This window comes from Hyalella azteca, unplaced genomic scaffold (genome assembly GCF_000764305.2).
Source record: "Hyalella azteca isolate HAZT.00-mixed unplaced genomic scaffold, Hazt_2.0.2 contig6336, whole genome shotgun sequence".
Taxonomy (NCBI): domain Eukaryota; kingdom Metazoa; phylum Arthropoda; class Malacostraca; order Amphipoda; family Hyalellidae; genus Hyalella; species Hyalella azteca.
The window spans coordinates 194736-209470 of NW_025936499.1; the positions used below are offsets into that span (position 1 = coordinate 194736).

At 36.9% G+C, this 14735-nt stretch overlaps 1 protein-coding gene across 1 annotated transcript; it reads left to right on the forward strand.

Moving 5' to 3' along the window:
* Positions 1–5414: 5414 nt before the first annotated feature.
* Positions 5415–11137, forward strand: LOC108673477. The gene is made up of 4 exons (XM_018161316.2): positions 5415–5533; positions 7119–8553; positions 8924–9999; positions 10111–11137. Exons 1-4 carry the CDS (start codon positions 5520–5522, stop codon positions 10730–10732), a joined length of 3147 nt encoding a protein of 1048 aa, XP_018016805.1. The 5' UTR covers positions 5415–5519; the 3' UTR covers positions 10733–11137.
* Positions 11138–14735: the final 3598 nt, after the last annotated feature.

The window sequence follows — 14735 nt, forward strand, 5'->3', positions numbered from 1 at the left end:
GTGACAGCAGTTATATTATAGTTAATCTATAATTTCTATATAGACTAATCGTGATGCTAAACTACTCATACTGTCTGTTTGCTTACATAAAATACGATTGCAATCTAGGCTTGTTAAGATTTCTTAAACTATGGATTCAATTTGAATGAATTAATATAAAAATTTTGTACTTTTGCTAAAGAAATATAATACTGCAACTTTTCTTATGAAATTTTCGATCAAAGTAATATCCCGACAAAATTGGCTACATGGATCAAAGCCTGAGTAGCTTCAATGTGTCTTCAGCGACTTAAACGATGCACAAATAATAAAAATAAGAAAATTGCGAATAAACAAATTCTGTGGTCTTCAATGAAACCTGCTTGAAAAAATAATAAAGAATGCATAATTTATTATGGCTTTGATTCAATGTTCCTTTTAAAAATATAATATATAAAAAAGTTATAAATAAATAATGTAACGTATATAATATAAAATCTAAAAAATTTATTGTACTTGAAAATATAAAAAATATATAACTTTTGAAGTAAAACACTATTAGCTTATTCCTTATTTAATACTTGCATCCTATCTGCTAAAAAGTGTATTAATAGATTTGACTATCCACACATACATTCTTGGAAAATACTGAATTTTTTCGAGATACCACGTGCAGCCATCTACATGCATAAAATAACACTCGTGGATAGTAATGGTCACATCAGAACTGATGGCCTGTCCGGTTGCACCAGTTACGAGGGAATTGCTCAAGATCTTATTTTCTAGTCTTAAGCTTCCACTTAAGTCAACCAGTGCTGCTCTGCGATTCAGGAAATATCACTTCAGATCTCAAGAGCCCTCGTGTCGCCCTGACCCAAATGGGTAGGCAAGATACGACGTGGAGCCTGGAGGTGTAGGTGCATGGGGCTGACAAGTTTGACACCTTCGATAATCAATTGACTTGGTAACGAAGTTCTGGCTGCGTCAAATATAAAAAGATTTTTTTTCACTTCAAACCTGTTATTATTTTAAAACATTGTTTTCAGGGCAAAATATATAAGCAGTAGGCTTTTAGCAACGCTTCATATCTTCACTCAATTTGTTAATTTATTGTCAGATATACAGTAATGTTTTAACGCAGAAGATTATTACATTAAAGAATAACGTCTGATTCGATGGTTTGGTTAGTCGTTTTTATTTTGAATATTTGCGAGCTAACACATGTCAACATCAGGAAAATAAGTGAGTGTTAACGAAATATTGTACCATCATGAATTTCTATGCAACAAGACCGCTAATCATCTCTTTGAAGTTCAGATGCTCTCATTCTGATGTTTTCTATTGTAAAGTCTAATTCGATTCAAATTGATTGAACTTAGTTGTCCGCGTCACTGTAAGCTATAAACCAATTCAAGTCAAATATATTTTGTTATCTGTCCAATCTAAATAAATTTCTCCGACATTTCTTCGGACGCATGCAATCAAATGTACTTCCAAAAGTAAATTTTTCAAGATTCATGCAATATTCGAAAATTGTATGCATTTATTCATGCATAATTACAGACCTTGAACATTCGATATTCTCTACTCGATTCTCTGTGTGTTGTTGCTTGTGGCATTTTCTGCTTACTTCCTACAGCACTTCAGGAAATCCACGCCTATCATTTCATAGACCACATGAAGACCCATTAGCAAATTTCTTTGGGTGATATTTGGATGTAAAACTGAAAGCCTTGTTCATATTTCTGATTGAATACGACGCATTAAGTACAATAATTTTGTCTGCTATCAAGAACATTTGAGTTCGTAAAACTACTACAATATATCAATTACGACGGTCCTTACGACGCAAACCGTGCACAGCAATATTTTCTTTGACACCTGATCAAGCTACAATTTAAGTTAATGTCAGGAACATTGCCGAATAAACTATCAGTTGCTTCGATGAGGATACATGCAGCTTTTCCATCTGAAATCTATGCAAGATTGGGGGCCCCCGCCAAGCTTTGATGTGATCATGTTAATGTGAGCCCGTTTTGCATCTGTGTATGGTGCATGGTGTCATAGGTGCTTGAGTGTCACCTTCACTTATTTTTTAAAATCTTTACTGTGATGCCTTTGTTTTTTTGTTCACTTTTTTTCTGACTTGCTAAAATGCATTAGTTGCTTCCACGGTAGAACTTTACCCAAATAGAGTGCAAAAATGGTAACGTGAAATTCATGGAATTTCTATTTTTCCAAGGTAGTTACTTCGACACTGCTTCAAAATTGATACTGTCTGCCACATTTTCTCGTTTCGACATCAAGACATGAATTTTTTGTGACTACGCGTGCTGGAATCTTCACCAGACCTTCCACTCATGCGGAAACTACTTTGGAATCCAGGTCATTTGCAACATCTTCATTCCCTGGTAGCGCCAGGCTCATAGACAGGTTCGCCAATGCGGAGTAGCACGCGGTGGCCGCAGGGGCGGATGCCGCCATGCAGGAGGAGGTATTGGAGGGCAGATCCGCAGAAGCTTCCGAGTCGCGTTCAGTGGCACATCTCTCGTTCGCTGCATCACCCGACCCAGGGACTAGACACTGAAAAAACTATTGAAGTTTTACTAGTATATGTCTGAAAATATTGCTTATTAATCATACTTAGCTGACAAATTTCAAAGTGACGATTCAATTGATGCCACAGTTGCGCCCACTACCATTTAACATCCTTAATGAATCCGGTCTCATGTCAGTTAATGAGCGCATGCCTCTCAAGTTTCATTGTATTTTATCTTACCGAGAATTCTTCAAATTTTTAGGAATCGAGCTGTTTTTTCAGTTCATTTCGTATCGTAACAATTCCGAGTTCAATTCCAGATCGTATAAATTAATCAATGATGACAATTCTCGAAAAAAATCAAATCCGTTGAAATATTTAATCATGTGTTGCTTCTAAATCAGATGACATAGTTGTTGAAATTTTGATGGTTCACCAGTGATTCATTTATTCCAAAGTAATGGTCTAAATTTCAAATTAATTATCTGATCACTCACTTTAGTTCTTATTAGCAGTCACGTCATAACATTATCTTTATCTTGTGATGGAGAAAGTGATTTCATTGGATTTTCATATTTCTGTTAGTGCTTGTAATAATATAATATAATGTTTACACTCTTGTTATTTTAGTGTTACATTGAAGAATTTGTGTTTCTTTATTATGTGATTTAACGGTCCGTTGTTTTATAAAAATTGTTTTAACCTAAAAATTTGTCATCAAAGACATTTGCATAATTTCTGTTGTGTATGAGTATGGGAATGAAGAGAAACTGTTCATCGGAGCCGGAAGAGCATGTAATGCTACAAATATCTAAATAATAACAACATTCATTATGGAAATTTATAAACAATGGCTTCCGTCTTCGCTTGCTTCAATCTGCTTAACCGTTACTCTGTCTTGACTAACCCTGCACTTCAAGATTTGAGCAATTTTTTCGCTCATACAATGAAGGCGTAATGATCCAAAAAAGTAGAAACTCATCGTATGTAATAACACTTTCTGATTTCTCGAAGCTTGTCATAGATGTTTGCCGAAATCTAAAAACTGGAATCGAGCCTTTCGCTCAATGGCGCTCTCTAAAGCTCGACAATTTCCCTATTCCTGTAGTTGCAGTTCCAGATGCACCTGAGATTTAACTGTACAATTGAATTGTTAGGCGCGTTTCCATATGATTGTTGGCTGTGAATAAATTCTTTTCACTAGCCCTTATGCTTATGGTTCGATTCAGGTGATAATAAATGGTGTCGCAGATGACAAAAAGTTATAATTTAATAATAAATAATATTAACGGGGTAAATTATTCTGCACACTCCACATTTTCTGACGATGAGGCAAAACTGAGCCAAGAGTCGATTTTTGCAATATATAGAAGTGTACAAAATTTGTCTTATGTTCAATCCACATAAATCTCAACCAACCGTTTATCAAAAATACTAGTTCATCTATTGAATGCATGCATTCCATTTCACTTAGAAATGATCGGTAAAATTTTTAGATCAGATTTAGCTAGATTATAACGTTGTAGTTTTAGCTCAGATATTAACTAGATTAAAACGTTGTCGTTTTTCGAAAATTTTCAATATTAAATGCTTTGAAGTGACCTCTATGTAGAAGACTAAGAATATTTCAATATCATTAAGTTCTTTATGTTAGAATAAAATCGAATATGTTTCAAATAAATTTTTCAATACATAAATTGCGATAATTGAGGAAACTCTATCTACTGATTCAATTACGTAATGAGAAATTTTTCTCTAATTAGTTATAATTGTAAGCTGTACCTTAAGGATAAATTTTTCCTACATTAGAGTAAACGAATTTAAGGAAATTTCGGTATCGCAATTCTGAGAATTCGTCCCCTAAAAGTCAAGCTCGCTCTATAACAGCTCTAAACGTCAAGCTCGCTCTATAGGCCCTCGAATGAGGGCGCGTCCATGCCGACGGCGTCTAGGGAGTTAGCGGTAAAAGTAACTAACACGCCGCTGCCTTGCTTACTATGGCAGCTGAAATATACTGCAAGTAGCTTATATGCATACAGTAAGGTAATCATTTATAAATCAAATGTAATTCATTCAAACTTCTTCACTTTTCAAAATATTTTTCTAGAGTTTATTGTTCGTTTACACGTTGAATAATGAGAAGTAGAGTTTGTTACTCGATGAGTATTCGATCTTTTACAATACAGGGTTATCTGGCTATTAATAGACGTAGAATAGAAAACAAAGTTATGGGGGTTAACTTCCAGCTTTTGAACAAATGAAAAGTTGTTAACTAACATTTCGAAGGAAATTCTACTTGAGATTATCCAAAAATAGGGTTGAGATACTTGACTTTTCACTTTTTTTGTGATTTAGTTTGGATGTAATTCGTGTTTATTTTGCTATAAGACGGAACATGAAGTAGACGAGTGTCACCATTAACTGAAGAGGCCAGCTAGGGCGGGCGGTTGCTGCGCCGCGTGGCGACCAGACCGCTTTTTTGGCGCATGGAGAAGCTCAGTGGAGTGTGCGCAGCCCGCATGATCCGCACTTTCTAACCAGGATAGCCGGACCACCTCCGGCATGTACCGATTCCTGTTTCCCGCTGAATCGAAAGCATAGACGAAAACGCTATGAAAAATAAGAAGATCTTTAATAGCTACAGATTATGTAGATTTGATGTAGCTTGTTGGTTAATGCCTGCAGCGAAAATTGGGAGAGCGATTCGTGGCTGAAAATAGTAGTTGCAATAATTCCTTAATAGAGTCGTTAAGAATGTTCAGTACAGATATTTTCCCATGTTATTTCTTTGGCACATAAAGGACTAACTTTACAAATTTTAATATTTTGCAGCGCAATTGAAATTTCTTACAATTCGAAAATTATCTAGTAAAATAATTTGTTGGTTATATGAGTTTAAACCCATGGATATTAGAACCTCATATGGAACCAGAGCGAAGAGTCTAAAAATTTTTGACAGAGCCACGTTCAACAGCGCTGCTTAGCCTCTCCACATACTAAGATGTCTAATTTAAGGTAAGCAAATTGCTGTGCGTTGGTAAAACAACATTCTCGGACTAGATTTTACAGTTTAATTACCATTAAAAAAATCGGGTAGCATGTTTATGATGTTTAAAAGTCTTTTAGCAAAATTTTACAAAACTAAGGTTACTTTTCGTGTTTTTATTACAAGATCAGAAAAAACTTCTTAACCGACGGTCTCTGACTTGTTGTTTGACGATTCATTAATTTATTCAGTATCTTTTATTGAAATTATTAATCAAAACTACTGTAGCTGCTGTATTATTTGTGTGTAATTTTCTTCTGATGAAATTTATGTTCCAGTGCGCGAACAAATTTATGTAATCAAGATTATAAGTACAGCCAGGTTCTCGAGGTGGATCTTTTCAAGGTTTATGGTAGGATATTCGAACGATATCAATAAACGCAGTATAGTGACATACTAATTAGTAGCCGAACGTTAAAAATATTCAGGAATTCATTGTTATTGAAATTCATTGTTGATATTGATCGCTTCACCGCATAAGCATAAAAAAAATATATCTGAAGATTAGGGACACCAATTGCAATATTTAGGTTGTGCGTCGTTTGTTATATAAAAGGCTGTGAGAGAACTGACCTCCATGCAACGGACTACATTGTTGTACTAAACTTGTGTGACTAAATTCCTTCATTAATGATGAGAAAAGGGTGATGGATTATGGCCGTGATGCAAGTATCTACAAACATTTTGTTCATTTTTTCACAAATTTTTTAGAATTTTGCAGCAGATTGTATAGAATTTTTTTCGTTCGTTAGCGAAATACTGGATTTAAATTTTTACGAGACTTTTAAAAACAATTTTCTGAAGATATTGAGATTGCCTGTCAACTGAGATCTAAAATGTAACTGAAATAGTGTGAGCATGATAATTTCTTTGGTCTTTTATTGCATTTTAAGATTAATTCTTACCTTAAAAAAATTTAATACAACTTTTGTGGTAGAGGTAATAATTTATTGTAAAATTACTGCCTCCATCACAATTGGATTAGATATTTTTCGTCTCATTTGAGATAATGGCTCACGTTTTACTCGTTATTACGGGAATAAAATAAAGCCGACATTATGGGCGCTGTTGGCGGACGCTTCTCTGTTGTTTCGTAGACGCAAGTCCAGTTTTTGCTCCCGTCCAGCTAGTCCGAGGAGCTGTTCTCGTAACCTCAAAATTTCTTGAAGAAGAGGCTGGATGAGACTTGAAGTACAAGTTTTCACATCGGAGAGTCCTCTTCCACATGAAACCGCATTTCACAAAAAAAACAAGCCATTCGACTTCAATTTACGAGCCTCTTTTCTCCGTAATTGTGTTGGGGTAGAGATTACTTAAGCCATTGCGACGCAAGCTCCAGAAATTTTCAAATCGTATAATTTTTCTAGGTTTAGATGAAATGTTTCTTACTTTCTTCTCGAATATGCTTTAATTCTTAATTTCCAGATTTCATCTCATCGCTCTCGAAAAGCGTAATAGTCTGTCTGAATCTTTACTAATTTTTCTATGTGCAATTTTTGATCGATAACAAATTCCTATGTTAATTCTTGTAATACTTGATTAATTATTCTCCAGGCAAGCGGGCGGCAGAGGAACCATGACGACGCTGCGCACAGCGCTGCTCCTCACCGTACTCGTGCTGGGCTGCAATGGCCTCGTTAAAGATATTGCGGATGCCTCCCCTTTGGACAATCTTAGATTAAAATCTACAAAAGATGTCCTCGCAACTCAGGAGAGAATGAAAGAAATGAACGAAACGAAATCCACTGAATTTGGTAACTTTGCTAAAACTAAAGTACATCAAGCATTAAGGAAAAGTGGAGCATGGTTCTCGAATGCCGTCCTGCCATTCAGACATTTCTGGAACAGTCAAGTTAATTTTAACTCAAATTTTCTCGCAAGGTTTAATCTACAAAACTTATTTTGGTCAAAACAAACAGATTCTAATCAATTAAATCGATCAAAAGAGATTCAAACAGTGACTGAAATCGACTTGAGTTTCAATGAGCACTTTATAAAACATTCTGGCAAGAAAAACATCACTTTTGGAACAGAAAATGTCGGGAGTTCACACGATTTACACGCAGAATTTGAAACCGATAAAGACCATCATGGACTTGTTGGCACAGGCAAGCTCTTAGAACGTCAGCCATTCAAGGCACGGAAATTGCAATTGAAACTAGTGAAAAATGAAGCGAACCCGCTGGTGATTGAAGAACAATTACCATATATTACGAGAGAACAGAGACAAATAGATCACAATTTAATCTCAAACGTGCAACGTATTTTTTCTAAACTACTTGGCTCTAAATTTGCGATTCCAGTTAATCCTCAGCAAATCATGAACAATAATTATTCGACTCCCCAGCGATTGTCAAAATCGAGCGGTAGTTTTTTAACCAAGTTTTTCAGCTACTTCATGGGTTCCACTGATAATCAAGATGACAGTGACGACAAAGATCTGGAAATTGAACTTGAAACCGAAAACAATTTAGTAGATGAAGCCTCAACAGATCTGATGGGGCAGCGAATCCTAGAAAAACTTGAACCCGTATTAACCGACACCTTCGGACATTCCAATTTTAGTGTAGGAGAACTCCTCGAAGTACTGCAAAATCCCAGTGGCATTGAAGAAAAGCTTCTGTCTAGGACATCAATCGAGCACGCTCGAGAGCTTGTCGACGTTTTTAGCTTCTATGAAGGCTTGTCACTTTCCAACATGGTAGAAAGTTTATCGAAAACAAACCCTTCCTCTGTATCTGAATATTTGAGTAGAGTCGGATCTGAAGTTCGCAGCTCACTCCAACAAATCTGGAATCTAAGTTTTTCTCCGGACATCGAGAGTACAGACTTACCTGCGGATGAAAGAGATGTTCCATCCTTGCTTCAAAATCCGCAACCAAAGAACATCAACATTTCATTCGCAATCTCCACTTCGCCCAAAAATTACACATTTGTTGGAGCGTTCCCGAAATTTAATTTTACCTCTCCCTTCCTCAACATCACCAAGGTTGGTTAAAAAAATTATTTATCATTTCATGCATGGAAAAAAGTTGTCAAACATTTTTATGGTCACTTAATTCCACTATATTCATCCAATGAATGAGTTATCTCATTACGCGAGAATTAACGGTCAGGGTCACGGGTAGTGATAAGACGCTCAAGAATTTCAGTATCTCATCATTGACCAATTGTACTCATTTAATCTGATAACAATTTTCAATCGTGATCCATTCATTACTAGGAAGGCTCACTTTAATTTATCGTTGTGACTATCTGACCCAATACGTTTTGTCACATCATGCGATAAAAATAAGTTAGCTTTAATCGACAATTTCGAGTCTAGAAAAAATGATTTACCCAGAATTTTTTTTTTTCAGCCTGCATTCATCAACAACAATACGGGTCTACTTCTCGGACTGCCGCTGCTCGCAGCTCTGACCGCTGGGGCTCTCCTTGGCTTAGGAGGAGTGCTTGCAATTTTGATTGCGTCTCATATTCATTACAAAGACAAAGATAACGATTATGAAGGTTACGGAGACGAAGGGTACGGTCATACAGGATATGATGGAGGCCACGTTATTGTTGCCGTGCCAACAGACGATGGTTACGGTAAAAAATCGAAAAAATCAAGACCAAAAGTCACCAGGCATAAGACAGTTCGAGGAAGAATTCAGAAGGCGAGGACAACAAAAGTGAGGCCATCGTACGGAACCATACACTCTGCTCCCAAAAAGAAAGGAGGTGGAGGTTATTCGCATCGTAAGAGGATCCAAAAGGGCGATTCTTACTTCTATGATGACCCTGAAGACTCGGGCTTGTACACTCGTTCATTGGAATTCCCTGACTGGCAATACGCGAAGAAAGATGAACAACCGCGGTATGTGCGACTGTCATCACGGGAAATAAAAAAAAATTCCCCAATCATGGATAGTTCTCGTCTATTTGATTCGTCGCATAAAGAAGATAAACAATCCCAAGAGTATAAATGGGTGTACACAGCTCGAGACTCGAAAGAAAAACGACAGAAGAATGAATATCACAAAGATAAAATTTATGAGTCTTCAGAAGGATCTCGCCATGAAAAACGAGACGTTTTCGAATCGTGGGAAAGAGGAAGAAAGGAAATTTACAAACCCTTGACTAAGTATAGCAGTCAGGAGGAAGTCAAAGATGGATCCGATGAGAGGCCACGAGCTGATAAGCCTTTCCGAGGTACTCTGGTATTGGAAGAAATGGGTTCACTTGAAGATATCTTGTATCGAGGAAATACGAAGAAAAGACAACAAAGTAAAAGAAAAAATATCTCGAAACGAAAGTCAGGGTCAGAAAGAGACAGCATTGGCCAATACGCTACTCAGGTGGACACGATCATTCCAAGCAAAGATAAACCTCTCAGCGAAGTTGGCAACATTCCAGGGATTGAATGGAATTTGGAGTCATCCGCAGTAAGCCCGTAAGTATAATGAATACATGATCTAAATAACAGAGGCCAGTATTACATTTTTCTAAGCTTTTGTTACATACAAGAATTATTTTCATGAATGACATTTCTCGACATATGCAGGGAAGGCGTCAGCGTCAAAGATCTGGTAATCGAGTCGAACAGCCCACTGAATGAAGAATGGGGTTCGAGCCAAAGAGCCAATTCGGGTGGCGGTGGAGTTCTGAAATCAGACGGAGCGATGGACGCTCGTCGTAAGCTAAATGTTTTATTGGATCGCTATCGGCAATACACTCGAAATGTATTCACTGCTGAAAATCGTAATGGTGTTCCTTTGGCCAGTCATCTGACGGCCAACAGCTACGGGAACGTCAGTACTTCAGACCAAGTTATTACTAATGAAACGAATAATACGCCTTTCCAGCGACGCCTTTTGAGTGTAGAACCCGAGCACTCCGAACCACAAAAGTTTTCCTCAGCAAGTTCATTGCAAACATCCGCTTCTTCGGTTCATCTTATTAAATCTGTGTTAGACACTCCGTTGCCGGAAATGCCACACACAACTCGTGTGCGCTCGAGATCTACCGCCGCCTCTCGAAGGACCTCCGATACTACAACATCATCAGTCACTGCCGCGCCACCAGGAGAGCAGCTCTTCAGCCAACAGCGGGTGCAAGAACAGCGCGAGTATCGCGTACCTCCAGGCAGGAGGTTCAGACTAGCACCTCCATTGAACATGCCGTAAGTTTCGGGAAAATGAAAATTTAATTTTTCGCAATTAATTACATGCATGCGACTTCAATGAAATTGAATTATTCATGAATTTTAATTTTAGTTTTAATTTTAGTAGTCATCTACACTTATATTTGATCGTGTTTCCTACCTAAAAGTTAATGGATTTTTTTTAAACAACTCAGTTGCTGTTGGAATTTCACTCATTAAACGAAAGAACATCACCGGAACATTCGATTTGAATAATTTAGTATCAATCTTATTAGCAATCGACTGAATAAGTAAACATCATACATTTCATGGCATTCTTGATTTCTAATTCGTATAGGTTAATACCTGCAGGCCAGTCGATTATACACTTAAGCAAACTTGATTAACAAGCCTATATGAATAAATTACTAGAAAACTCTGATATCCATGTATTTATTTATTTGTTTTTAAAACCTGCTACTGCCAAAAATGAAAACTTCATTTATCTGAAACATCACACCGTTTCACATTTGTAGTTTATTTTGACGTAGAGGCAAAACCTGGTTTATAATATAGAAAATAATTTCAAAATGATTTTAAAAAAGCTATGAAATCGAGATGATCAAATGAATCGATTAAGAATTCATACGCCATCCATAATGCAACAAATATTCGATACATGTGTCATGTGTTTCTGTAGGTGAAGCTTAGTTATTCGTAAATGTTGAATAATTTATGACTTGAGAAATTGCAACCCCCACGAGTACACTCCTTATAGACATTCTTTCTAGCCCTCAAGATGACTTGTTGTAACATTGTTAGAAATTTTATAATTTCATGGATTGTAAAATTAATTGATTCTGTTTCTCCATGATTATATTTAAGTAGGAACCTGTAAATAGTGTTGTTGGCATTGAAAATTGAGGTAAACACTACCATCTAATTGTTGCTCTGGCAAGAGTATTGAAGCTGTTCCTGCCTAATATGTATTTCTTGCGTTCAAGTGGTAATTTTTTTTTGTGTTTTATTTATTTTCGTCTAAAATTTTTGTTACCTCTTTCTCTATTTAGAAGAGGGCCAACTCCAGTATTAATTTTTGACTATGCCTGTACTGTGGAGCGGCCGCCTTAAACTTTTGAGCTTGGGCTTCTCGCTTGAATTATTGAGATATGTTCTAAACCTTTTTACTTAAATAATTTAAATATGTTCCGAACCTCGTGTCGAAGCTTGTTTCTTTCCAATATGCTTAAGACACTATTAATTTTGAGTCCGCCCTCATTTCCTATTTGAATCATTTCCCTTTACATGGCCTCTTGAATTTTCTCTTAATATTTACCGGCTTACCGCATGGTAGCAAAAGATTTCAAATTAGGTGCGAGGCTGTTACTTCACGGAAAAATTTTACGTTCATCAAGCTGATATATCGATAATTCCTTCTTATTTCAAAGCTATCGAATTTTTGTTTCAAAAGATTAAGGCTTGGAAAACACGGGGCGCATGCCGGAGGCCAGCTTTGCTAAACTTCACACTTAGTTCATATTCCTTTCCATAGGTAAGAACGCTAGAGTGCATAACGACCTATGAAGTCAAGTGCTCAAATCCATAACGCCGGATGTCCACAATCACAAAATAAACTTGCCAAAGTTAAACATGGCTATACTGCATCTGGCCAAACCTCATCTGGCCTAACCTCTTCAGGTCTAACGTATCCGAGCTGCAACCTTTCTCCATCCAAAACAAACCTGAGCGGACCTAACCTAATATCATTGGCTGCAAGAAGTTAGAAAGGTGGTCTAAGTGTGCTGGTAGAGCCAGTCATTGGCTGCAAGAAGGTTATGAGCCGGGACAGCGTGAATAGGTTAGGCCAGAAGAGGTTAGGCCGGAGTAGGTACAGCCGGATGGGGAACTGCCTGCTTATGAACGAGCATGCTTGAGCATTGGCTGAAGACCTACGGCGCTATTATCTTTCGGCAGTGTGTTGCTTGTCTGGATTACGGAGTTCAAGCGTAGTCTGCGGCTTCTAGTTCTGAGGCTGAGTAAAGTTAATGCATGGTGAAGCCAGGCGTTGGCTCCAGGGCTTATTTAAGAGTAAAATTCGTGGCCTACGGGTGCGCCCCCGGAAGCACCATACCGCCGGGCACGTGCCAGTCACAGTCCAGTCCAACATTCCTTAATGAATTTCTATAGAAACATTCACACCAGCCGTGCAAGGCACCTGCCATGCCTGGCATGGTCCAGCAGCGATCAAGGCTAAAGATATTTTGACCGGGACGTCACTGCTGCGTTTCTAACAATTACCTTTGCCGAGCTCAACATATAAGATTTTTTGCGAATATACAATTGTAAAATATCAATACAAGACTTCATCTCAACAAACCATATTTGGCATATGTCCTCTGTTTTAGCATAGACGTCATCTGTTTTTATCCTCTCGTGTCTTTTTTAGCCACTTGTAACGTGCCCTCGAAGTTCGATCTGAACGAGACGCCACGACAATCTCTTCGTGGAATAATAATAATAGTAATAATATTTGTGAAATCTGGTATGGAAATGTACCATTTAGCAACGCTGCACGGTGATTGTCATGGCACGAGATACGAAAGGAACTGGAGTGAGGACTTCCCGTGACCGGACTGAACCGTGACTGGCACTTTCCTGATATATGCAAGAAATGCATATCTTACTTGCATAAATGAATTTATTATAATTCTTTGAGATATTCGAGTAATATCACCGTTTTGCCAAATTGCAATTATCAAAGTTCTTTTTATGATTCTACAGTTATATTGGGCTGAACTGCTTTGTCCGTAACGACGACGATTCTGTATATTGATGCCGCTACTAAGCACTACTTTCAGAATTTGGTCTACTTCCTAATTTTCTTTCCTCGAGCTTTTTTCTCCTAATTTTTCTCTTTCCTAATTTTTTTTCTCGAGCTTGTGGACGTGTCGAGGTCTTTGGATCAAATTCTAAAATAAAATTTCAATTTGTTCATTGCCTTTGTGTTAAGACTTAACAGCGTAACGTAGACATAGACTATATTAGTTCCACTAGCATGTAAGCCAAACGTGAGTACACGACTAAGTAAATTTATTTTCATTTAAGCAGTCTTCTGATTGCCTTTATGTGGAGATACGTTAGGGTACGTATATGTATATTTATATCATTAGTATTTAGATTTACACTCATTACGCATTGGTAAATTTTTGTACATATGCTCTCGTTTCTCAAAATTAATTTGAATCCTATTCACATAATTGGTAGGCCAAAGATAATTTACCTGAAGTTAAATGTTGAATGTCCAAATAACGATTTGTCTATTTATTAAGAAGAGTGTGGATGCAGACAAAAATTATAGCAATGCTCACATGCTAGCGATGTCGTACCCTTTAGTTTTTCATAATCATTTATTATTAGCTGATGATTGAATTAATCTTTTTTATAGCCAATTGTTCACTTAAATTGTTCTCATGCACGTAAAAGTATACAGACGAAGAACCATTTGTATAAAGTGTATATTTTCAGTTGCCAAGTCGCTTCAGTTGATGTTTTGATAAATATTTGAAAACTGCCACAGCTCTTTTAGTTATTATCTAAGGGCATTTGTGGCTATAAATTGGATCGTAACAAGCTATGTGAAGAAATTAAACATAGGCCACGTAATTAATTTGAATCAATCATGATTTAACGCCATTATTTGCCATGCAATGTAAAGTTAATTTTGGATTTCGTTCATTCAACCTCCATCGTATAGGAGACATTCCCGCGCAATTCCTTTAAATTGGTATAACTAAAATAGATCAAATTTCATTTTGAATTTTTATCCAGTTTACCCATATTAAGTTATATTGCGAATTTATTACTAAGAATGTACAGCTACAATTAAGTAATTTCTTAAACCTGCTTAACACTCTATTATTCTTTGTAAATACTTGTTATGATGCTTGTTTATTGTGAAAATATTGACTGGATATCACCAATTTGCGTTGCTCTGTTGTCTTGTAGCCAACATGAAGTTCAATTTTTTTTGAAGTATTCCATGTGAA

Coding starts and splice junctions, on each gene's coding strand:
- LOC108673477 (XM_018161316.2), top strand. Junction 8,554..8,923: donor CCTTCCTCAACATCACCAAG/GTTGGTTAAAAA, acceptor TTTTTTTTTCAG/CCTGCATTCATCAACAACAA. Junction 10,000..10,110: donor GAGTCATCCGCAGTAAGCCC/GTAAGTATAATG, acceptor CGACATATGCAG/GGAAGGCGTCAGCGTCAAAG.